Below are 24499 nucleotides of genomic sequence, written 5' to 3' on the forward strand. Positions count from 1 at the left end.
TAATAATACTGTAGGAACCAAAAAAAAGGCCAAAATTATGTGATTTTAGCTGTTTTTATTCATTTAAAATAAAATACATATCCCAAACCAAAGCTAGTGAGGGCGTTTTGGCAAAACCAAAACCTGACGATGAATTAGAACCAAAACATGGGGATGAGCTCACATATCTACTAACTAATTCTGTGTTTGTCCCTGACTCTGGTAAGCAGAGCTCCCCATAAGAATTCCATCACCATGTGGCTGTGTAGCACTATCTCAAACTATATACTGTAACTTGACTTATCTGGGTCAAAATAAATCACTTTTTTTTGGCTTTGCTTTGTTACTGTGAATCTACACTATAACTATTGCACAATTGGCTATGGTGCTAAAGTCATGGTCTACCACTCAACATACATTTTTAATGCCTGATCTTGCAGTGAATTGCCCATGCTGATTCTTTAATATCTATTCTAGATGATTCATTAACATAACAAGGAAGTCTCATACACCAACTATTTGCAAAAAATAATTTGCAATATACTGTACATTAATCCCTACACAAAACATTAAGCTTGTCTCTTGTAAAGGTCATACTGCTCATCTGAGGTTAAATAGATAATATCTGGGTCCTCGGCTATTGTTAAAAATGCTCTTATTGTAATACTATACAGATGTAGAATTACAATCCATCAGTAGTGATTATTCAGTACTTTATAGTATTTATTTTTAAAAAACATATGTGTCAAACAACATTTAGAAGTGGAAAAATAGAAATAGTTGACACAGGTTTTAATTTATCTCATGTCTTTCTCTTTCCTTCTCTATCTTTATAATACAGCAACTAAAAATGGTTGTGTCGGAATCATGGACTATGGTGAGACACTTTGAGGGTGTTCCTAAACCAGAGGACTTCAAATTAATTGAGAAAGAATTGCCACCACTTAAATATGGAGGTAAGAGAATTCCAGAGCCTTCACTAAAGATTTTGGCACCCTGATTAAGATAGTATTGACCCCCCCATCCCCAACCCTTTATATATTTAATGCCCATTACTACCCCCCCACCCCCCACCCTCCCACATACACACACACACACACACACACACACACACACACACACACACACACACACACACACACACACACACACACCTTATATATTTTAGAGCACCTGGAAGATGGAACCCAATAACTGGGACAAACTATAGTTATCGGGATAAATCGGCAGGGACAAAGAGTCTTGTTTTTTTACTTTTATATTGCTAGGAAGGATTCAGACCCAGTAGAAAATTAACAATGGATGAAAAGAATAGTCTTAGAATAGCAAAGACTTAGGGCTGGATGTAATGAAGTCTGAGAAGGTTGGAGATATAAGTGACGAAAGAGGAGGAAAGGTCAGGGGAGAAAAGGTATATCTGAGTATCATCACTGTACAGATGATATTAGAGATCCAAAAAGGTGATGAGTTCACCTAAAGAGGATGTATAGAAGAATAGGAGAGGTCCAAGAACAGAACCTTTGGGGGCACCTACTGGAAGAGGATGTGGGGGTGAGTGGAACCATGAAAAGAGATGGAGAAAGAATGGAGAGAGATGTAGGAGGACAGCCAGAAGAGGGCAGTATCACACAGATCATGCGTGTAAAAGGATTTGCAGGAGGAGGGGGTGGCCCACAGTGTCAAAAGAGGGGTCAACAAGGATGAGCAGATCATAGTGGCCATTGGATTTGGTAGCAAGGAGGTCATTGTGAGGGCAGTTTCTATGGAGTGGAGAGGACTAAAACAAAAGTTAGACTGAAATGGGTCAAGCGGGAGTGGGAGGAGAGAAAGGCAATAAGGTGGTTGTAGCCAATCTGCTAAAGGAGTTTAGAGGCAGAGGGGAGGAGGAAGATGGGGCGGTAGTAAGAGTGTTAGGATCAAGGGTGGGTTTTTTAAGAATGGGGAAGAAAAAGGCATGCTTGAACGCAGAGGGCATGTTTTAGCTAACCATGTGGACGGCTGGTCATTATAATGTAGTCATGATGATGATTCTATTTTTATTTGAAGGTCTGGGGCTGTAATCCCATCCACCCCATTGTGCATACATCAGGGCCAGTTTAACAACATTCTTGAAGATCTTGAGTGTTTAAACACTGGTCATTGTTATCTTTATCAGATTCACCTTTGCAATATAATCTAAAGCAACAATATGTAAACCTGTACTGTAAGAGAGAACTGCAGAAACCAATACTTCAAAGTCAAATTTTGTAGAATTTATATTTTATTGAGTATTACTTTTTTTAAAAACATTTTTCCCAAATATATGTTTTAGAGATCTTGCTGGAATCTGAATTTTGGAGTGTAGACCCATACATGAGGTAATTTAACAATACAGATGATCTCTTTAATTTTTCAGTGGTTTCATATGTTCAATATGACACATAACATGGATCCCATAAGCTTGTATGAAATGTGAATCCTTAAAAAAATAGGTGGGACCTGTATCCCCGATGTCATACGTTTGCTGACGGTAAATTGGAGATTTACCCACAGGGAATACAGGTTGAGTCTCCCTTATCCAAAATGCTTGGGACCAGAGGTATTTTGGATATGGGATTTTTCCGTATTTTGGAATAATTGCATACCATAATGAGATATCATGGTGATGGGACCTAAGTCTAAGCACAGAATGCATTTATGTTACATATACACCGTATACACACAGCCTGAAGATAATTTTAGCCAATATTTTTTTATAAATTTGTGCATTGAACAAAGTGTATCTACATTCACACAATTCATTCATGTTTCATATACACCTTATACACACAGCCTGAAGGTCATTTAATACAATATTTTTAATAGCTTTGTGTATTAAACAAAGTTTGTGTACATTGAGCCATCAGAAAACAAAGGTTTCACTATCTCACTCTCACTCAAAAAAGCCCGTATTTTGGAATATTCCGTATTTCGGAATATTTGGATATGGGATACTCAACCTGTATTGTGCATCCATAGATAAAAACGTAACAAATTACCTACAGATTAAGCCACTCTAATCGTGGCTCTGTCTGCGACTCAGTGCGCCCGGCGAAGCGCACTTGCGGGAACGAATGGGACATGCGTGTTGTAGACATGCACGCGCCCCATTCAAAGTGGATGGAAACGTCTCTTTACATTGGGCGGCGAGGCCAGACATACGCGTGCCCCCTTCTGCGATGCAGCCATGCTCAATGAGCGTGGCTCCATCTGTATAAACTATATGTTCATTATACATCTCAGTCCACATCTGCGGCCCTCCTCCTCTTCTTTTAAATTACATATGGAATTCATCTAATCTGGGACATTTATTGCTTAACGCAAAGGCCTTTAGGATCCGCACAGGACTGTGAAACATAGTTTTCATCTTATGGCATTACGGAAAAAAAATCAACAATATTCAACTGCTACATCACTTTTGGGAAGACACATTTGCAGTGTTGGCAGTGCACCTAGAGTCAATAAAGTTGTACTCAAAATTTGCAAGAAAATCCTCAATTCAAACCACACCCCACAGTGACAGGACAGTTCCCTGCTCATAAACTGTGGGAAAGGGATTATCTGCATAACAAAAGGGATTGTTGATGCCATTATCATTTTGTCAAAGTCAAATTGCATATTTCGATATTTAGAATTTGCCATGGCATTTATTGATGGATGCATCTACGATGCCTGTGTCGATATGGTAAGGCGCGAATGACCATAGCGGCAAGTTACTGTGCGCATTACGGTAGAAGATGCATTTGTTAATAAATATCATACTGTCACAAAATAGCAAATCTCTCTTACACACACTCAAATGTGGTATCTCCAGGAATACAAATACTCATATGATTTCTTTGTTGGGAAAGTAAATACCTTATGTGTGCCTGACTGTAACCACGAACAATTGAGAGTTGTGTATCGAGTCAATAGATAATGGACTGTCATTGTTACACTAGAAGTCAGAACAAACAAGAACACAATATAACATACACAAACACAAGCCAGAACCTGGTTTGCTTATACTGTTCATAATTTAAACAAGACCACCAAAAGGTGACATTCAATATAGTACAGACTAGACATTGATGTATGATATATCAAATGTATAATATTTATATTCTCCTACACATAGTTTTAAACACATCTAACCCACGGATATATATATTTTATAACGTAATTGTAATAGCAAGAAACTATATATATATATATATATATATATATATATATATATATATATATATATCACAAGGATGGGAATGCATAAATATATCATGTGCGGGATCACACTTTTCAAGGTCACATAAGCAGTAATCCGATGGTTGCGAAGATATTGTCACATATTGTGGCAACGCGTTATTAGCAATACCGGATTCATGTATATTACTGTATGATAATGTGGTGGGTTTGACTGGTCTTGGGGTGGGAACTCAGATGTAAACAACGGTAATCACATCTCAGGACTTAGTGATCGCCCACCGGTTGAGCCGACCAATGATCCCCAGTGTACTGGATATGTCCCACCCCCGGACCAATGGAAGAAGAGCATACCTTTTGAACTATTGTATTTAAGAGCACACTCCTGGCCCAGGTAGAGGACTCACCTATCTCAGAACTATCACACATACACTTTCTTTCAAACACACACATACACACACACACACACACACACACACACACACACACACACACACACACACACACACACTCTGCTCTGATGACTGGCTGCCTGCACCAGGGAAACTAGCGTATGTATGACGGTAACTGTTACTATTGTATTGGTATAGTTGTATTGCTAATTGTACTTGCATTTATTTCCCCTCTATCTGTTGTATATTATTGCAAGTATTATTGTATCTTTGAATTGTTTTGTGTTGCTACAGTGTAGCATTGTTATCCCCATGTGTCCTCTAGGGACTAATATATATGGTTATTGGGTTGGACCTTTAATCCAAACTTACCCCTCTGTCTCGACTAAGTTATTTTGTTAATCTGGCGAAGCGTCAGGGATCCTTCCGACACTATACTAAGGTTTAAGTGTGTTATATTGCTGTAGCCATATATATATTCACCACGGTATTACGAGAGCGTCACAACGCTCAAAAGGTACGCTAAGTGGCGCTATGCATAGGTACGCCCAGAGCTAGGAATAAATTGTAAACAGTTAGCGTAACATTGAGGAAACTGCGCAACTGACTTATTGTCCATCGGTTTACTTTAAAACCATGTATCACAATTTAGGTATATTTTACCTTAATTGTTTCTTTGATAATCCTGCAATGGATACTATGGGTTTTTAATGTTTAAATAAAAAATAATATTTTAAACTTTCTTATCAAGAGTGCCCCAACAAAGAGTCTTTTCCTTGCAAGTTTTGAGGACATTTATTGCTTGCAATGTTATTTACTGATATAATACGAACGTATAATAAAACTGTCTTCTCACTTTTAAGACCATACAGTAAGCGGTCGTTGAAGGAAGGAGATGTCATAATGGGATCTCAGGTTGCCAGGTAAGATCAAACTTTACTATTTCCCATATTTGCATTCTCCAGACTTATGAAAGTAGACCATGGGGGTAATTCCAAGTTGATAGCAGCAGGAAATTTTTTAGCAGTTGGGCAAAACCATGTGCACTGCAGGGGAGGCAGATATAACATTTGCAGAGAGAGGGGGTAATTCCAAGTTGATCGCAGCAGGAATTTTGATAGCAATTGGGCAAAACCATGTGCACTGCAGGGGGGGGGGGGGGCAGATATAACATTTGCAGAGAGAGTTAGATTTGGGTGGGTTATTTTATTTCTGTGCAGGGTAAATACTGTCTGCTTTATTTTTACAATGCAAATTAGATTGCAGATTGAACACACCACACCCAAATCTAACTCTCTCTGCACATGTTATATCTGCCTCCCCTGCAGTGCACATGGTTTTGCCCAATTGCTAACAAAAATCCTGCTGCGATCAACTTGGAATTACCCCCAGAGTTAAATTTGGGTGGGTTATTTTGTTTCTGTGCAGGGTAAATACTGGCTGCTTTATTTTTACACTGCAATTTAGATTGCAGATTGAACTCACCACACCCAAATCTAACTCTCTCTGCACATGTTACATCTGCCTCCCCTGCAGTGCACATGGTTTTGCCCAACTGCTACCAAAATTTCTACTGCGATCAACTTGGAATTACCCCCCATGTGCAGAACCAGAGACCACCTAAACTCCATTTGTGAAGCAGTTACTGTATTTAATCTAATATGGTATTGTGCACTGTGATACTGCTAATGATATGCCTAAGTTAATGTTCTAAAAAAATTGCCTCTTTGCTAGCTAGTATTGTATGTAACGCTTGCTGCTGTCTGTTACTAATCCTCTAGTCACCTGTACCATGTCCACAGGTTCACATAAAATATACGTATTGCAGAACTGCCAGAAGCTTGTGTCACAATATAAACTTGTTTACCTTGTTAGCTTATTGCCAAGTAAAGGAAGAGTATAATAGACTAGTTACAGGCCTGTCAAAATGATGGAACAACATAACAGTAATGTCATAGCCAGCGGTTGTGTGCACCCGAACAGAGTAACACATGAATTGCTCCGTCGGGTACCATCCAGTGGCTGCCGGAGCGCAACACATTTGAATTCCTTCGATAGAGGTGAGGAGCAGCAATAGCCTTTTATCATGTAGGATGATTGGCAATTAAGGAAGAGATAAGGATGTTGAAATGTGTGTGATGTTGGTAGTGGTATGCAGATGACACAGCAGCTGATCTTCCAAATAAAAAGAAAGCAGAGTACAAAACCAGTGGCGCTTATTTAGCAGTAATGTGGATGTACAGCCATACTCAGTTATGCATGTAATGTAACAAACTCTCCGCAGAGCAGATCATAGAGACACCAGCCAGTATTAGTGGTGCAGGATACAAGCAGCTTCAAGTGATGTGAATTGCAGTATATCGCAGGTGCTCACTAAGCTAATTGAAACACGTCCATGTCCTACAGTGACAAGATGGCGTCACGCAGAAAACCAACTGTGACCATCTTGGTAAAGGACTTGATGCCTCCCCTCAGGAGCATCATGGAGGCTGCACAGTAGCACTCTCCAGGTGTCAACAAAGGGCAAAAATGATGGCATTAAGAGGTACATCTGATAGAATTACTGTCTTTTTTATTTTCCATCTCTTGATCCAGGGTAGTGGAAAGTAAAAATGTTGACTTTGCTACAGGGGATTATTATGTGGCACAGGCAGGCTGGACAACATACTTCATATCAGATGGTAAAGACCTTCGTGCCTTACCTTCCGAATGGCCGGAATCACTGCCTCGATCATTGGCACTTGGCGCTGTTGGCATGCCTGGGTAAGTTAGCCTTAATCTTATACATTTAGAGTCCACACATCAATTTCTTTCTCTCAACTTTCTTATCCCTATAGCACCCCTTAACATGTCTGACACGCTTGTACAACATCCAAGAATTTCTTACCACCCTCTTGTTGTACTCCTTTTGCATCTGGCCTGTTTTGGAGGATGAAGGGACCAAACGATAAGTACAAATATGTAACTTGACGTTACTTAGTCCTTAAAGTCCACCCTACTGTATGCTTTGTTTTGGTTTGCAATTAAAGTAAACCATCTCCTTTTTTTGGGGTGCAGGGGAAGTCCATTTATGGGGAGAAAAGCGTTGTCATTTCAAAGTTGGATAAAAATGAACTATGCTCGCCAAAAAATTAAGCACATGTAAACTCCTAATAATGATATAGTATTTTTTTCTACACAGAGTAACTGCATACATTGGTCTACAGCAAATCTGTAATCCAAAAGCAGGTGAAGTGCTTCTTGTCAACTCTGCTGCTGGAGCAGTTGGAACTATAGTTGGACAAATTGCAAAACTCAAGGTAAATTTAAAAAAGTAAGTGACATTTAAAACCCTGTCCCTGTGATGGTTCATAAAGACTATTGCTCTGTGACTGATGAAATTGAACAATGATGTTTATTATCTGTAAAAGGTGGATTTGTACTTTAAATTTGCATTTACTGTAATTTAAGGCCCCACTTTATATTTTCTTTACTGATATGACCATATATTTTATATGAAAAACAGATGTGGTAAGACAGTTGGTGAAAGAGTTTTCTTAAGGGGTTGTGGGACCTATCGACAATCTGCCAATATCTGGTTGCAAAGTCTCACCCTAGGTAGTAGTACCAAAAAAAAAGAGGAAAAGACGTAGAAGAAGGGCTGCACTTGCTGGTGGGTTGGCCATTCTGTCCTGATACCGTGTCATGCTGCATTGCACCTCAGACCAGCAGTTGCGGAGTCGATCTTTCTTTTCTGTGTGTGTTTTCAGATTGGTCTCCTTTATGGTTTTTAAAGTATGGGAATTGACTCTGAGCCCACTTCATTATCGGTAGTGCTTGAAAACCTCAGAAGGGGATACAATTCTTTATTAGAAAATACAAGGCAGTAATACATTTATTATCTCCCCAAGGTACCCACAGTACCAGGTAACGGTACAATCCTAATTAGTGTTGGCCAGGTATCTAAACATTTGTTAATTGCGGTTCCCCTGAATTGCCTCCAGCTTGGGCTAAACCACGTGGAATTTCGTGGCTATATAAAACAGCTGGTGGTTTGAGTTTGCACACCCCAAGCTGCTGGATAATTGATCCAGTGAATTTGAGGGAACAATCACCAGAGATGTGAAGTAGTACAAAAGTCTGAACCAACAACCACCAACTAGAGATGTGCACCGGAAATTTTTCGGGTTTTGTGTTTTGGTTTTGGGTTCGGTTCCGTGGCCGTGTTTTGGGTTCGAACGCGTTTTGGCAAAACCTCACCGAATTTTTTTTGTCGGATTCGGGTGTTTTTTTCAAAAAACCCTAAAAAACAGCTTAAATCATAGAATTTGGGGGTCATTTTGATCCCAAAGTATTATTAACCTCAATAACCATAATTTCCACTCATTTTCAGTCTATTCTGAACACCTCACACCTCACAATATTATTTTTAGTCCTAAAATTTGCACCGAGGTCGCTGGATGACTAAGCTCAGCGACCCAAGTGGCCGACACAAACACCTGGCCCATCTAGGAGTGGCACTGCAGTGTCACGCAGGATGGCCCTTCCAAAAAACACCCCCCAAACAGCACATGACGCAAAGAAAAAAAGAGGCGCAATGAGGTAGCTGTGTGAGTAAGCTAAGCGACCCTAGTGGCCGACACAAACACCTGGCCCATCTAGGAGTGGCACTGCAGTGTCAGGCCGGATGGCCCTTCCAAAAAATACTCCCCAAACAGCACATGACGCAAAGAAGAAAAAAAAGAGGCGCAATGAGGTAGCTGTGTGACTAAGATAAGTGACCCTAGTGGCCGACACAAACACCTGGCCCATCTAGGAGTGGCACTGCAGTGTCACGCAGGATGGCCCTTCCAAAAAATACTCCCCAAACAGCACATGACGCAAAGAAGAAAAAAAAGAGGCGCAATGAGGTAGCTGTGTGACTAAGATAAGCGACCCTAGTGGCCGACACAAACACCTGGCCCATCTAGGAGTGGCACTGCAGTGTCACGCAGGATGGCCCTTCCAAAAAACACTCCCCAAACAGCACATGACGCAAAGAAAAATGAAAGAAAAAAGAGGTGCAAGATGGAATTGTCCTTGGGCCCTCCCACCCACCCTTATGTTGTATAAACAGGACATGCACACTTTAACCAACCCATCATTTCAGTGACAGGGTCTGCCACACGACTGTGACTGAAATGACGGGTTGGTTTGGACCCCCACCAAAAAAGAAGCAATTAATCTCTCCTTGCACAAACTGGCTCTACAGAGGCAAGATGTCCACCTCATCATCATCCTCCGATTCATCACCGTGTACATCCCCCTCCTCACAGATTATCATTTCGTCCCCACTGGAATCCACCATCACAGCTCCCTGTGTACTTTGTGGAGGCAATTGCTGCTGGTGAATGTCTCCACGGAGGAATTGATTATAATTCATTTTAATGAACATCATCTTCTCCACATTTTCTGGAAGTTACCTCGTACGCCGATTGCTGACAAGGTGTGCGGCGGCACTAAACACTCTTTCGGAGTACACACTTGTGGGAGGGCAACTTAGGTAGAATAAAGCCAGTTTGTGCAAGGGCCTCCAAATTGCCTCTTTTTCCTGCCAGTATACGTACGGACTGTCTGACGTGCCTACTTGGATGCGGTCACTCATATAATCCTCCACCATTCTTTCAATGGTGAGAGAATTATATGCAGTGACAGTAGACGACATGTCCGTAATCGTTGGCAGGTCCTTCAGTCCGGACCAGATGTCAGCATCAGCAGTCGCTCCAGACTGCCCTGCATCACCGCCAGCGGGTGGGCTCGGAATTCTGAGCCTTTTCCTCGCACCCCCAGTTGCGGGAGAATGTGAAGGAGGAGATGTTGACAGGTCGCGTTCCGCTTGACTTGACAATTTTCTCACCAGCAGTTCTTTGAACCCCTGCAGACTTGTGTCTGCCGGAAAGAGAGATACAACGTAGGTTTTAAATCTAGGTTCGAGCACGGTGGCCAAAATGTAGTGCTCTGATTTCAACAGATTGACCACCCGTGAATCCTTGTTAAGCGAATTAAGGGCTCCATCCACAAGTCCCACATGCCTAGCGGAATCGCTCTGTGTTAGCTCCTCCTTCAATGTCTCCAGCTTCTTCTGCAAAAGCCTGATGAGGGGAATGACCTGACTCAGGCTGGCAGTGTCTGAACTGACTTCACGTGTGGCAAGTTCAAAAGGTTGCAGAACCTTGCACAACGTTGAAATCATTCTCCACTGCGCTTGAGACAGGTGCATTCCACCTCCTATATCGTGGTCAGTTGTATAGGCTTGAATGGCCTTTTGCTGCTCCTCCAACCTCTGAAGCATATAGAGGGTTGAATTCCACCTCGTTACCACTTCTTGCTTCAGATGATGGCAGGGCAGGTTCAGGCGTTTTTGGTGTTGCTCCAGTCTTCTGTACGTGGTGCCTGTACGCCGAAAGTGTCCCGCAATTCTTCTGGCCACCGACAGCATCTCTTGCACGCCCCTGTCGTTTTTTAAATAATTCTGCACCACCAAATTCAAGGTATGTGCAAAACATGGGACGTGCTGGAATTTGCCCAGATTTAATGCACACACAATATTGCTGGCGTTGTCCGATGCCACAAATCCACAGGAGAGTCCAATTGGGGTAAGCCATTCTGCGATGATCTTCCTCAGTTGCCGTAAGAGGTTTTCAGCTGTGTGCGTATTCTGGAAAGCAGTGATACAAAGCGTAGCCTGCCTAGGAAAGAGTTGGCGTTTGCGAGATGCTGCTACTGGTGCCGCCGCTGCTGTTCTTGCGGCGGGAGTCAATACATCTACCCAGTGGGCTGTCACAGTCATATAGTCCTGAGTCTGCCCTGCTCCACTTGTCCACATGTCCGTGGTTAAGTGGACATTGGGTACAACTGCATTTTTTAGGACACTGGTGAGTCTTTTTCTAAGGTCTGTGTACATTTTCGGTATCGCCTGCCTAGAGAAATGGAACCTAGATGGTATTTGGTACCGGGGACACAGTACCTCAAACAAGTCTATCGTTGGCTCTGCAGTAATGATGGATACCGGAACCACGTTTCTCACCGCCCAGGATGCCAAGGCCTCAGTTATCCGCTTTGCAGCAGGATGACTGCTGTGATATTTCATCTTCCTCGCAAAGGACTGTTGGACAGTCAATTGCTTGGTGGAAGTAGTAAAAGTGGTCTTACGACTTCCCCTCTGGGATGACCATCGACTCCCAGCAGCAACAACAGCAGCGCCAGCAGCAGTAGGCGTTACACTCAAGGATGCATCGGAGGAATCCCAGGCAGGAGAGGACTCGTCAGAATTGCCAGTGACATGGCCTTCAGGACTATTGGCATTCCTGGGGAAGGAGGAAATTGACACTGAGGGAGTTGGCGGGGTGGTTTGCGTGAGCTTGGTTACAAGACGAAGGGATTTACTGGTCAGTGGACTGCTTCCGCTGTCGCCCAAAGTTTTTGAACTTGTCACTGACTTATGATGAATGCGCTGCAGGTGACGTATAAGGGAGGATGTTCCGAGGTGGTTAACGTCTTACCCCTACTTATTACAGCTTGACAAAGGCAACACACGGCTTGACACCTGTTGTCCGCATTTCTGTTGAAATACTTCCACACCGAAGAGCTGATTTTTTTGGTATTTTCACCAGGCATGTCAATGGCCATATTCCTCCCACGGACAACGGGTGTCTCCCCGGGTGCCTGACTTAAACAAACCACCTCACCATCAGAATCCTCCTTGTCAATTTCCTCCCCAGCGCCAGCAACACCCATATCCTCCTCATCCTGGTGTACTTCAACACTGACATCTTCAATCTGACTATCAGGAACTGGACTGCGGGTGCTCCTTCCAGCACTTGCAGGGGGCGTGCAAATGGTGGAAGGCGCATGCTCTTCACGTCCAGTGTTGGGAAGGTCAGGCATCGCAACCGACACAATTGGACTCTCCTTGTGGATTTGTGATTTCGAAGAACGCACAGTTCTTTGCTGTGCTTTTGCCAGCTTAAGTCTTTTCATTTTTCTAGCGAGAGGCTGAGTGCTTCCATCCTCATGTGAAGCTGAACCACTAGCCATGAACATAGGCCAGGGCCTCAGCCGTTCCTTGCCACTCCGTGTGGTAAATGGCATATTGGCAAGTTTACGCTTCTCCTCTGACGATTTTATTTTAGATTTTTGAGTCCTTTTTTTACTGATATTTTGTGTTTTGGATTTTACATGCTCTGTACTATGACATTGGGCATCGGCCTTGGCAGACGACGTTGATGGAATTTCATCGTCTCGGCCATGACTAGTGGCAGCAGCTTCAGCACGAGGTGGAAGTGGATCTTGATCTTTCCCTATTTTTGGAACCTCAACATTTTTGTTCTCCATATTTTAATAGGCACAACTAAAAGGCACCTCAGGTAAACAATGGAGATGGATGGATACTAGTATACTTATGGATGACGAGTGACTGACGACACAGAGGTAGCTACAGCCGTGGACTACCGTACTGCGTCTGCTAGTATAGAGATGATAATGATATAAAAAATATATATATATCACTACTGCAGGTATATATAATATAATGACGGACCTGCTGGACACTGTCAGCAGACTCCTACTACTAGTATGAAGAAGATAGAAAAAAAAACCCCACCACAGGTAGGTATACAATTATGGACGAGCACTGACGACACAGAGGTAGCTACAGCCGTGGACTACCGTACTGCGTCTGCTAGTATAGAGATGATAATGATATAAAAAATATATATATATCACTACTGCAGGTATATATAATATAATGACGGACCTGCTGGACACTGTCAGCAGACTCCTACTACTAGTATGAAGAAGATAGAAAAAAAAACCCCACCACAGGTAGGTATACAATTATGGACGAGCACTGACGACACAGAAGTAGCTACAGCCGTGGACTACCGTACTGCGTCTGCTAGTATAGAGATGATAATGATATAAAAAATATATATATATATCACTACTGCAGGTATATATAATATAATGACGGACCTGCTGGACACTGTCAGCAGACTCCTAAACTACTAGTATGAAGAAGATAGAAAAAAAAACCCCACCACAGGTAGGTATACAATTATGGACGAGCACTGACGACACAGAGGTAGCTACAGCCGTGTACTACCGTACTGCGTCTGCTAGTATAGAGATGATAATGATATAAAAAATATATATATATCACTACTGCAGGTATATATAATATAATGACGGACCTGCTGGACACTGTCAGCAGACTCCTACTACTAGTATGAAGAAGATAGAAAAAAAAAACCCACCACAGGTAGGTATACAATTATGGACGAGCACTGACGACACAGAGGTAGCTACAGCCGTGGACTACCATACTGCGTCTGCTAGTATAGAGATGATAATGATATAAAAAATATATATATATCACTACTGCAGGTATATATAATATAATGACGGACCTGCTGGACACTGTCAGCAGACTCCTAAACTACTAGTATGAAGAAGATAGAAAAAAAAACCCCACCACAGGTAGGTATACAATTATGGACGAGCACTGACGACACAGAGGTAGCTACAGCCGTGGACTACCATACTGCGTCTGCTAGTATAGAGATGATAATGATATAAAAAATATATATATATCACTACTGCAGGTATATATAATATAATGACGGACCTGCTGGACACTGTCAGCAGACTCCTAAACTACTAGTATGAAGAAGATAGAAAAAAAAACCCCACCACAGGTAGGTATACAATTATGGACGAGCACTGACGACACAGAGGTAGCTACAGCCGTGGACTACCGTACTGCGTCTGCTAGTATAGAGATGATAATGATATAAAAAATATATATATATCACTACTGCAGGTATATATAATATAATGACGGACCTGCTGGACACTGTCAGCAGACTCCTAAACTACTAGTATGAAGAAGATAGAAAAAAAAAACCCCACCACAGGTAGGTATACAATTATGGACGAGCTCTGACGACACAGAGGTAGCCACAGCCGTGGACTACCGTACTGCGTCTGCTAATATAGAGATGATAAAGATGATAGAGATGAACAAAAAAAATATAACACTACTGCAGGTAAATATTTATATAATATAATGAATGACGGACCTGCTGGACACTGTCAGCAGAATGCGTTTATAGAATTAAAAAAAAAAACACCACAGGAGTGTTTAACTTTTTCAGGCAGACAATATACTGGTGGTCACTGGTCAGTCACACTGGCAGCAAAAGTGTGCACTGTACTCCTGCTATAACTGCACCCCAGTCTCCCCCACAATTCAGCTGTGTGAGCAGTGAGCACTCAGCACAGTCAGATATACATAGATGATATTATCATGCAGCACACTGAGGCTGAGCACAGATATGGTATGTGACTGTGTATCGTTTTTTTTCAGGCAGAGAACGGATTATATTAAATAATAAATAAAACTGGTGGTGGTCACTAGTAACTATCAGCAAAACTCTGCACTCTGAGTACTCCTAATGCTCCCCAAAATTACTAAGTTAGTAGTAAATCAACTCAAGTGTCTCTATCTATTCTAACGGAGAGGACGCCAGCCACGTCCTCTCCCTATCAATCTCAATGCACGTGTGAAAATGGCGGCGACGCGCGGCTCCTTATATAGAATCCGAGTCTCGCGATAGAATCCGAGCCTCGCGAGAATCCGGCAGCGGGATGATGACGTTCGGGCGCGCTCGGGTTAACCGAGCAAGGCGGGAAGATCCGAGTCTGCCTCGGACCCGTGTAAAAAGGCTGAAGTTCGGGGGGGTTCGGATTCCGAGGAACCGAACCCGCTCATCTCTACCACCAACATGACTCAAGTTGCAGAAATTCAGGTCTGATCAGGTCCTGCGGAGCACATCAGTGTTTTTTCTTGCGTAACTGGCACAAATCTGTATAAAGCCTTAAGAGTATGTAATGTCTTTACAAAGTGCAGCTGCTTTAACCCTCAGTCAGGCGCAGCTGGCCTGACAAGCGCCACAAAGCTGTTCTCGCTCCCCTCTCCGCCCCAAATTGTGCAGGGGCCTGTCCTTCCTAGTACCTTCCTATCTCTAGGTGCTTTTCGAAACCCCCCTAGTCAGTTTACCCGCCGCCTGCGTGGAGTGCAGTAGTGACCCTCCTGGTCTCTCAGGCACACTGCGCCCAAACTCCTCCGAGTTTTTAAGGTTCGTTTCTCCTTTTATTTTCATCTATTAATTGTTTAATTTGCTCATTTTATGAATGAAAATTACAAAGGTTGTGGATATTTTGCGGAAATATGTACGTTTGTCCTGGGTGGCCTCTCATGCACACTGCACCCAAACTTCTCATGTTCATGTTTTCTCTTTTTTGCTTCAGATTTTCTGCCGAACTGGCCCGTAAAACCTACGATTTCTCTTTGTACGTCTTAATGAAGGTCATTGATCACTTTAAGAGCATTAGAATTGAGTTTATTAGATGCTAATGATGACGGGTTAAGCTGTGAGGGTTGGATATGTGTGACACCGCTGGGGATCCCTGCGTCAGCATACCAAGCATGGGATCCTGACAGCGGTATGCCTGCGGGGAGGGGCGAGCACAACAAGCCCCCTGCGGGCTTGCTGTTCTCGCCATGCTGTGGGCTTGGCGGCGAGCTGTGCTCTCCACAAGTTCTATTCCTACTCTGTGAGTGTCGTGGACACCAACAAGTGGGAAAAGTCACTGCTAGTCGGCATGCCGACTGTCAGGATTTAGAGGGGAGCGGGATGTAGCCGTCGGTAATGTGACCGGTGGTCACACAACTACATCCCATCTAGTGCCTCTGTGTCAGGAATCTGCATTTTGCATCATGTCACTTACCGGTACTCTGATGTGCTGGCCTCCGGAGGTCACATCCTCAGCCTGGCAGCATGTTCCAAGATTGCCTGCAATGTGCAGAGACCCTCTCCAGTGTGTACCCCGCTTGCCATACAGCGTGTACCTTGATGTATTTCCACCATCTCCAGAGTATGAATGCCGCCATGACACCTGCAGTCAGCTGACTTGGTGCTATCCACTCCTGAGCACTGGAGTGCTCACATGACTTGATTCTACAATCCCTGCTGACCAGGGGGTATATAGCCAGAGTTCCAGCTCAGTATCATTGCCTTGAACAACGCGTCACATCCTGTGAACAAGCGTCTCCTGGCTCCAGTGTCCAGTCTTCTGAGATTCCCCTGTGTCTTTGCTCCGTGGAACTACAGGCACCAGCAATCCAGTCTGGTGCAGCTCCATCTGCATTCTGCTCCAGTATTCACTAGCAGTCTCCTGAGACTTTCCTGTGTTAGTGGTCCATAAAACTACAGGCACCAGCCATCCAGTTTGCTTGCGGCTCCATCTTCATTTTGCTCCAGCAATCACTAGCAGTCTGAGACTCTCTACAGGTGCTGCCAGTGATGTGCGGTGGGGTGAGGCAGAGCCTTTCCTGTCATACTAACGTTTTATCCAGAGTTTTGACTGTATAAAGTATATAAAAAATACAAATAATTTGTTTGAAATTTTTTTGGGGCATTATTCTAATCATTTTTATAGACAAAACTCTGCAGTAAAAAGTCTATGGCAGGTGAGGCAGTGGCTCCCCTGGCTATCTTTTCAGCACATCTCTGATCAAAACTTACCAATTTTCCAGAAGTTTATACTGCTGCACCTGTGTATAAAACCCAGATGTATCATATGGCTCATATATTGCATGTAAAACTGGCTCTGGGGCTAGCCAGTTTTTTCTGAGCTATTTAGCTCACTGCACGTCCCTGGGTGCTGCATTACCACTCCCACCTGCTCATTATCATTCTGCAGCAGTACTGTGCTAATTCACCTGCACCAAGAATCCTGCTCTACTTCTCAGTCTGTCTCCTGCTAAGCCAACCCTGGTTCCATCACTACAAGTATACCTACTGCCTGTGTAGTTCTATTCCAATTCACCATCGGCTCCCAGGCCAACCATCGATAGGTCCTGTTCAGCATCGGTTACCAGGCCGATGGTCATCTACTCCTGTTCACCATTGGTTCCCAGGCTGATAGTCATCTGTTCCTATCCACCACTGGTTCCCAGGCTGATAGTCATCTACTCCTGTTCACCATCGGCTCCCAGGCCGACCATCGATAGTTCCTGTTCACCTGGCTTTAGGATTTCAAACCACTCAGTGTGACACTTGAGCCACCATCGGTTTCCAGGCCGACCATCGATTGTCTCACTTCACCATTGGCTGCCAGGCCGATTATCATCTGCTCCAAGTGTCCATCGGTTTCCAGACCGAACTATCTCTAAGTGACTGTTTATTTCAAAGACTATCAGCTTCCATGCTGAATCATACGTTACATTGCTCCATTAACTTATATTTCTTGTGTGTATTCAATAAATACCATTTGCGCACATGTGCAGGAACTTACTTCAGCCTCCTTGTTTCCTCCATCGCACCACCACTGACCCACTAGTGCCCCCTCCGGTAACAGACATGAACACAGACCTGACACTCTGTTCCTGATTGCTTTTGGATTTCCAGGATTTTGCCTTTGCTTAGTCTGACTACAATTCTGGCTCTGTCCCCCTGGATTCATTTCCTGACTTTGGCTTTTGGATATTCTTTTAATACTTGCTTTGTACTTTTATTTGACCGTCTATGTATCAGATCACTGGATGTGGAGTCTGACTTTGAACTTTGGCCCTGTTTAATGTGAATATGATCCAACCCATGAAAGCACATTACTACAGAACCCCTAATGCAGGTACCTGTGGCACCTTGTGCTACATAGAGGGTACACATGTTATCGCAATGACTGCTCCGATTCATGAAGATGTAAAGTGTTATTTCATTAGTTCAATAGTATGGTTAAAATAGTGATCCCAGGTCAAGATAACTTTCTGGAAAATCTCTCCCAGTAAAACTTTAACCTCTAATGTGTTTCATCACTATAGCTTGTGACTTCATCTGAAATCAGTTACAAAGACTCATATACAGATGTTACCAAGAGGTCTTGTTTATTAATTTATTAGTCTCCATTAGTCATGCAGATTTTTCTACTGTGCATGTGCACATAGCACCATTTTCCCTGTGATTTGTGCAGCGCTGCCGAAGTGGGATTCCAGGTACAGTAACTATTGAAGAACATGGGTGCACCCATTATACCCATTATAGATACGCCAGTGGTCATACTCACCATGCTTAGAGCCTCCATCTGGACTCTGGACATATTGACAGGAGTTCATTACTTTCTTTTTTTGTTTCCACAGGACAGTAGAATTCTTGGTATCAGATAATTTTTTTCATGAAAAAGCTTTTCTGAAATGTGTATCACAATGCAAAGTAGCAAAGTATGAATGCTATTGTTCTCACTTTCATATGTTGCCATTCTTGTGGGGTTCTATTTTAATTTTTTTTTTCTTTTTCTCTTCTCAATGCATAATATACATTTGTAGACTGGAGATGTTATGCTTTCATTACCCAAAACTTTTTTATTATCAGGGCTGTAAAGTAGTTGGATCTGCTGGCTCAGATGAAAAGGTCACATATTTAAAAGAAATTGGTTTTGATGAAGCATTTAACTACAAAACTGTGAACTCTTTGGAAGAAGCCCTGAAGAGAGCGTCTCCAGAAGGCTATGACTGTTATTTTGAGAATGTAAGATAGAAGAAGATTAGCAAAGTATTAATATACAGTGGGGCAAAAAAGTATTTGGACAGCCACTGATTGTGCAAGTTGACCCACTTAAAAAGATGAGAGAGGTCTGTAATTTCCATCATAGCTGCACTTCAACTGTGAGAGACAGAATCTGAAAGAAAAAAACCTAGGAAATCACATTGTATGATTTTAAACAATTTATTTGTATATTCTGTGGAAAATAAATATTTGGACAATCAAAAAGTTTAACTCAATACTTTGTAATATAACCTCGGTTGGCAATTACAGAAATCAAATGTTTCCTGTAGTTCTTGACCAGGTTTGCACAGAGCAGGTATTTTGGCCCACTCTTCCATGCAGATATTCTCTAGATCTTTCATGTTTTGGGGCTGTCGCTTGGCAATCACGGACTTTCAACTCCCTCCACAGATTTTATATTGGGTTGAGGTCTGGAGACTGGCTAGGTCACTCCAGGACCTTGATATGCTTCTTACGGAGCCACTTCTTAGTTGCCCAGGCGGTGTGTTTGGGGTCATTATCATGCTGGAAGACCCAGCCACGTTCCATCTTCAATGTTCTTACTGATGGAAGGAGGTTTATGCCCAAAATCTCACGATACATGGCCCCATTCATCCTCTCCTTAATACGGATCAGTTGTCCTGTCCCCTTTGCAGAAAATCAGCCCCAAAGCATGATGTTTCCACCCCCATGCTTCACAGTGGGTATGGTGTTCTTGGGATGCCATTCATCATTCATCTACCTCCAAACATGGCGAGTGGAGTTTATACCAAAAAGTTAAATTTTGCTCTCATCTGACCACATTACATTCTCCCAATCCTCCTCTGGATCATCCAGATGGTCACTGGCAAACTTAGACCAGCCTGGACATGTGCTGGCTTAAGCAGGGGGACCTTTCGGGCGCTGCAGGTTTTCAATCCATGACGACATAGTGTGTTACTAATGGTAACCTTTGTGACTGTGGTCCCAGCTGTCTTGAGGTCATTGACCAGGTCCCCCCGTGTAGTTCTGGGCTGATTCCTCACCGTTCTCACGATCATTGATACCCCACAAGGTGAGATCTTGCATATAGCCCCAGGTTGAGGGAGATTGTCAGTGATCTTGTATTTCTTCCATTTTTTAATAATTGCGCCAACAGTTGATCTCTTCTCACCAAGCTGCTTGCCTATTGTCGAGTAGCTCATCCCAGCCTTGTGCAGCTCTACAATTTTGTCCCTGGTGTCCTTAGACAGCTCTCTGGTCTTGGCCATGGTGGAGAGGTAGCAGTTTGACTGTTTGAGGGTGTGGACGGGTGTCTTTTATACAGATAACCAGTTCAAACAGGTGCCATTAATACAGGTAACGAGTGGAGGATAGAAGAGCTTCTTAAAGAAGAAGTAACAGGTCTGTGAGAGCCAGAAATCTTGCTGCTTTGTAGGTGTCCAAATATTTATTTTCCACAAGAATATACAAATAAATTGTTTAAAAATGATACAATGTGATTTTCTGTTTTTTTTTTTTTTTTCCAGATTCTGTCTCTCACAGTTGAAGTGTACCTATGATGGAAATTACAGACATCTCATCTTTTTAAGTGGTTCAACTTGCACAATCAGCAGCTGTCCAAATACTTTTTTGCCCCACTGTGTATATATATATATATATAAATATATATATATATATATAATTTTATTTTATTTTTTTCTCAAAACAGAATGCGCTCATGGCCCATGGCTCATTCTGAGTTGTTCGCTAGTTGCCGAATTTCGCTATATTGCGATTAGTCGCTTACTGCGCATGCGCAATGTTCGCAGAGCGCATGCGCTTAGTTATTTTACTCAAAAGTTAGGTATTTTACTCACGGCATTACGAGTTTTCTTCGTTCCGGTGATCGGAGTGTGATTGACAGGAAGTGTGTTTTTCTGGGCGGAAACTGGCCGTTTTATGGGTGTGTGTGAAAAAACGCTGCCGTTTCTGGGAAAAACGCAGGAGTGGCTGGAGAAACGGGGGAGTGCCTGGGCGAACGCTGGGTGTGTTTGTGACGTCAAACCAGGAACGAAACTGACTGAACTGATCACAGTGGCAGAGTAAGTCTCGAGTTACTCGGAAACTGCTAAGAAATTTCTATTCGCAATTTTGCAAATCTTTCGTTCGCAATTCTGCTATGCTAAGATACACTCCCAGAGGGCGGCGGCTTAGCGTGTGCAATGCTGCTAAAAGCAGCTAGCGAGCGAACAACTCGGAATGAGGGCCATGGTGCAGATAAGTTTTTATTTTTAAAAAGGTATGTAAAAACAGGTCGTTACAGAGTAGTAGAGACTCGTACCTTTAGAAATTCATTGTCTCCAGGAGTTCGGAGTTGTTTTGGAGTTTTGCTGCGGTACCTACCAGTATCTGTGTTACAGCCCAGAGTCTTGTACCTGTGGACTGGATCTTTAATTCTCACCAGCGCACCTGTACCATTGTTGCTGAATATATATATATATATATATATATATATTTATTTATTCCAAACAATGGGACGGCACTCATAGATTTTTAAATCAATGTATGGCTTACAACACATACATGTTTTTCCGTCATCATCTTGGATATATGTGTGTGTATGTATGTGTGTATGTATGTGTGTATATATATATATATATATATATATATATATATATACACATATGAATTTTTTTTTTTTTCTGTACCAACACTGCATACATTAGGGGAGAATTGGTACCAATTATTACTATTATTATTATTATTATTATTATCCTTTATTTGTATAGTGCCACAAGGGATCCCCAGCGCCCAATTACAGAGTACATAAACAAATAATGAAAACAGGACAATAGTGACTTACAGTTGAAGACAATATAGAACAAGTACAAGGTTTAAAAAACATAGCTACATCAGCAGACAACACTGACATAAGTACCTGGGTGGCAGAAAACCATGGGATTTGGTGCAGTTGAAGATGGCTTGAGTAAGAAAAAGAAAAGCACATGAGGGAAGAGAGCTCTACACATAATAGCTTACATTCTAAAGGGGAGGGTCAGACAGACAAAGGGCGGCATGTAAATGTGTCCGAGATCTCCGGAGGTGCTGGATGCTGATTGATCTTGGACATTTTGTTGAAGGGGCAATCACTTACAAGATGTGATATTGTCTTGCAACTGATTGCCCCTTTAAAAAAAAAAAAGTCAGAGATCGGCCGGCATCCCGCATCTCCGGCAATTTAGGACGCCATTACATCCTATTGATAATTTCCTTTATAAGCATACAGCACTTGTACATTATATAATTTTCAGTTATGTGGGTACTGTAAGAGAGGACATGCCAAATATAATACATGGCCAATGGGCATAGGTCTAATTATTTTTGTATTGTTTTATGAATTAGCATATATAGAACACAAATTATATCCTTCCAATATACCAGTGAAGAAAGTTGACCTGAACAGTTGGTTAAAACCAGAAACATTTCCCACAACCTAACTCTCCCCCTAGTGCTTAACCCCAGTACTTACAGTAGGGATCCGCTGTTGGCATTCTGACCATCTGTATTTCAACCACTGGGATCCTGACCGAATCCCCAATTACTATGGTGCAGATTCAGTTAGGCATGGATTGAGTAGTGCGGTATGTTCCTGTGGATAAAATGTCTGCAGCTATGGTTTTGCCCATTAGCTAACAAATTTGCTGCTGCGATCAGATCTGAATTAGGCCCAAAGTTGATGCAACAGTGACCCTATTGGTCAGGACACGAAAGGCAGTTGCTGCAGTTCCAGTATTACTGTATCCAGACACAGTACTTTATATCCATCCAAGCTAGACTTCCTCCCCGGAAGATATTGACGCATAAGACATGTTTTTTTTTTTTGTGTGCAACTGAGCATTCAAATTTTGAGGCCGTTATTCTGTGTCACATGCTGCTGCGACTGCTCTAGTGGCTTTTACTGTAGTCACGCCTGCAACTTAATGCTAATGCTAGTATCAGCCTCTTCTCTGGTGTACAACTGTAAGGACTGTGACACCTACTTTTCAGCGGCTGCAGTCGCAACCATCAGAAACACCATCAGAACATGCACAAACTGTGCTACAGTAGGTGCAGAATCTCTATCAGAGTATGACTACCGATGTAAGTGATTAAGCATCAGAGTCTGAAACCACATTTTAGTGCATCTGAACAGTCCCCTCCAAGTCACCGCCAGAAACATCCAATATATTCCAAAGACCATGCAGCTCAAGTGATCCTGCGACTGTGCTATGCACAGTCGCAAAATGTTGCCAATTTACATATACAGTAGTGTAGCATGTCTGGTTTCTCCCTTTCTGTGTGTGTATATAGGTTGGAGGGAAGTTTGCAGATGTAGCCCTTCAGCAGATGAACAGTTTTGGAAGAATAGCAGTGTGCGGAGCCATCTCCATGTACAATGATTCTGTGCCTCAAATGGGTAATTACAGTTTTGACTTGGCAATAAGTTAGAACCGTTGGGTGTGGTTCATCAAATCGACAGTATCTAGGTCGACATGGATGGAAGGTCGACAGGGTTTCTAGGTCGACATGTGCTAGGTCGACAGGTCTAAAGGTCGACATGATGATTTTTTTTTTTGGTGTCGTTTTCTTCGTAGAGTGACCGGGATCCCAAATTAGTGCACCACGTCCCCTCGCATGGCTCGCTTCGCTCGCCATGCTTCGGGCATGATGCCTTCGCTCCGCTACCACTTAGCTCGGCACAGATTACCGTTCCAATCGTAGTCCACGTGGATCGTTAAGTATGAAAAAATAAAAAAAAATAAAAAAAAAGTTAATAACTCATGTCGACCTTTAGACCTGTCGACCTAGCACATGTCGACCTAGAAACCCTGTCGACATTCCATCCATGTCGACCTATAGTGGTCGACCTAAACATTGTCGACCTAGATACTGTCAATCTTCAGACCGGATCCCAGAACCGTTGTCATCTGCTGATAAAATGTGGAGAATGTTCCTTTATCTCAATTATCTTGAAGTTGATACTGTATATAGGGTCTAATTCAGACCTTATTGCAGCAGCAACTTTGTAAGCTAATGGGCAAAACCATGTGCACTGCAGAGCAGGCAGATATAACATGTGCAGAGAGAGTTAGATTTAGGTGTGGTGTGTTTAAACTGAAACCTAAATTGCAGTGTAAAAATAAAGCAGCCAGTATTTATCCTGCACAGAAACAAAATAACCCACCCAAATCTAACTCTCTCTGCACCGGTTATGTCTGCCCCTCCCTGCAGTGCACATGGGGGGTCATTCCGACCCGTTCGCACGCAGCGGTTCTTCGCTGCGGTGTGAACGGGTCTGGAATGCGC

The 24499-nt window shown here is 42.7% G+C and overlaps 1 protein-coding gene across 1 annotated transcript in view; it reads left to right on the forward strand.

Moving 5' to 3' along the window:
* The first annotated feature begins 824 nt into the window (after window positions 1-824).
* Window positions 825-24499, forward strand: part of LOC134899844 (prostaglandin reductase 1-like) — a 36612-nt gene continuing 12937 nt past the window's right edge. The window contains exons 1-7 of the mRNA XM_063914202.1: window positions 825-935; window positions 2291-2336; window positions 5432-5491; window positions 7164-7331; window positions 7750-7867; window positions 19019-19174; window positions 23504-23609. Of these exons, the coding sequence (XP_063770272.1) occupies window positions 830-935; window positions 2291-2336; window positions 5432-5491; window positions 7164-7331; window positions 7750-7867; window positions 19019-19174; window positions 23504-23609 (760 nt within the window). The 5' untranslated portion in view covers window positions 825-829. The remainder of the gene's footprint in view (window positions 936-2290; window positions 2337-5431; window positions 5492-7163; window positions 7332-7749; window positions 7868-19018; window positions 19175-23503; window positions 23610-24499) is intronic.

The sequence above is a fragment of the Pseudophryne corroboree genome, chromosome 1 (genome assembly GCF_028390025.1).
Source record: "Pseudophryne corroboree isolate aPseCor3 chromosome 1, aPseCor3.hap2, whole genome shotgun sequence".
Lineage (NCBI taxonomy): Eukaryota > Metazoa > Chordata > Amphibia > Anura > Myobatrachidae > Pseudophryne > Pseudophryne corroboree.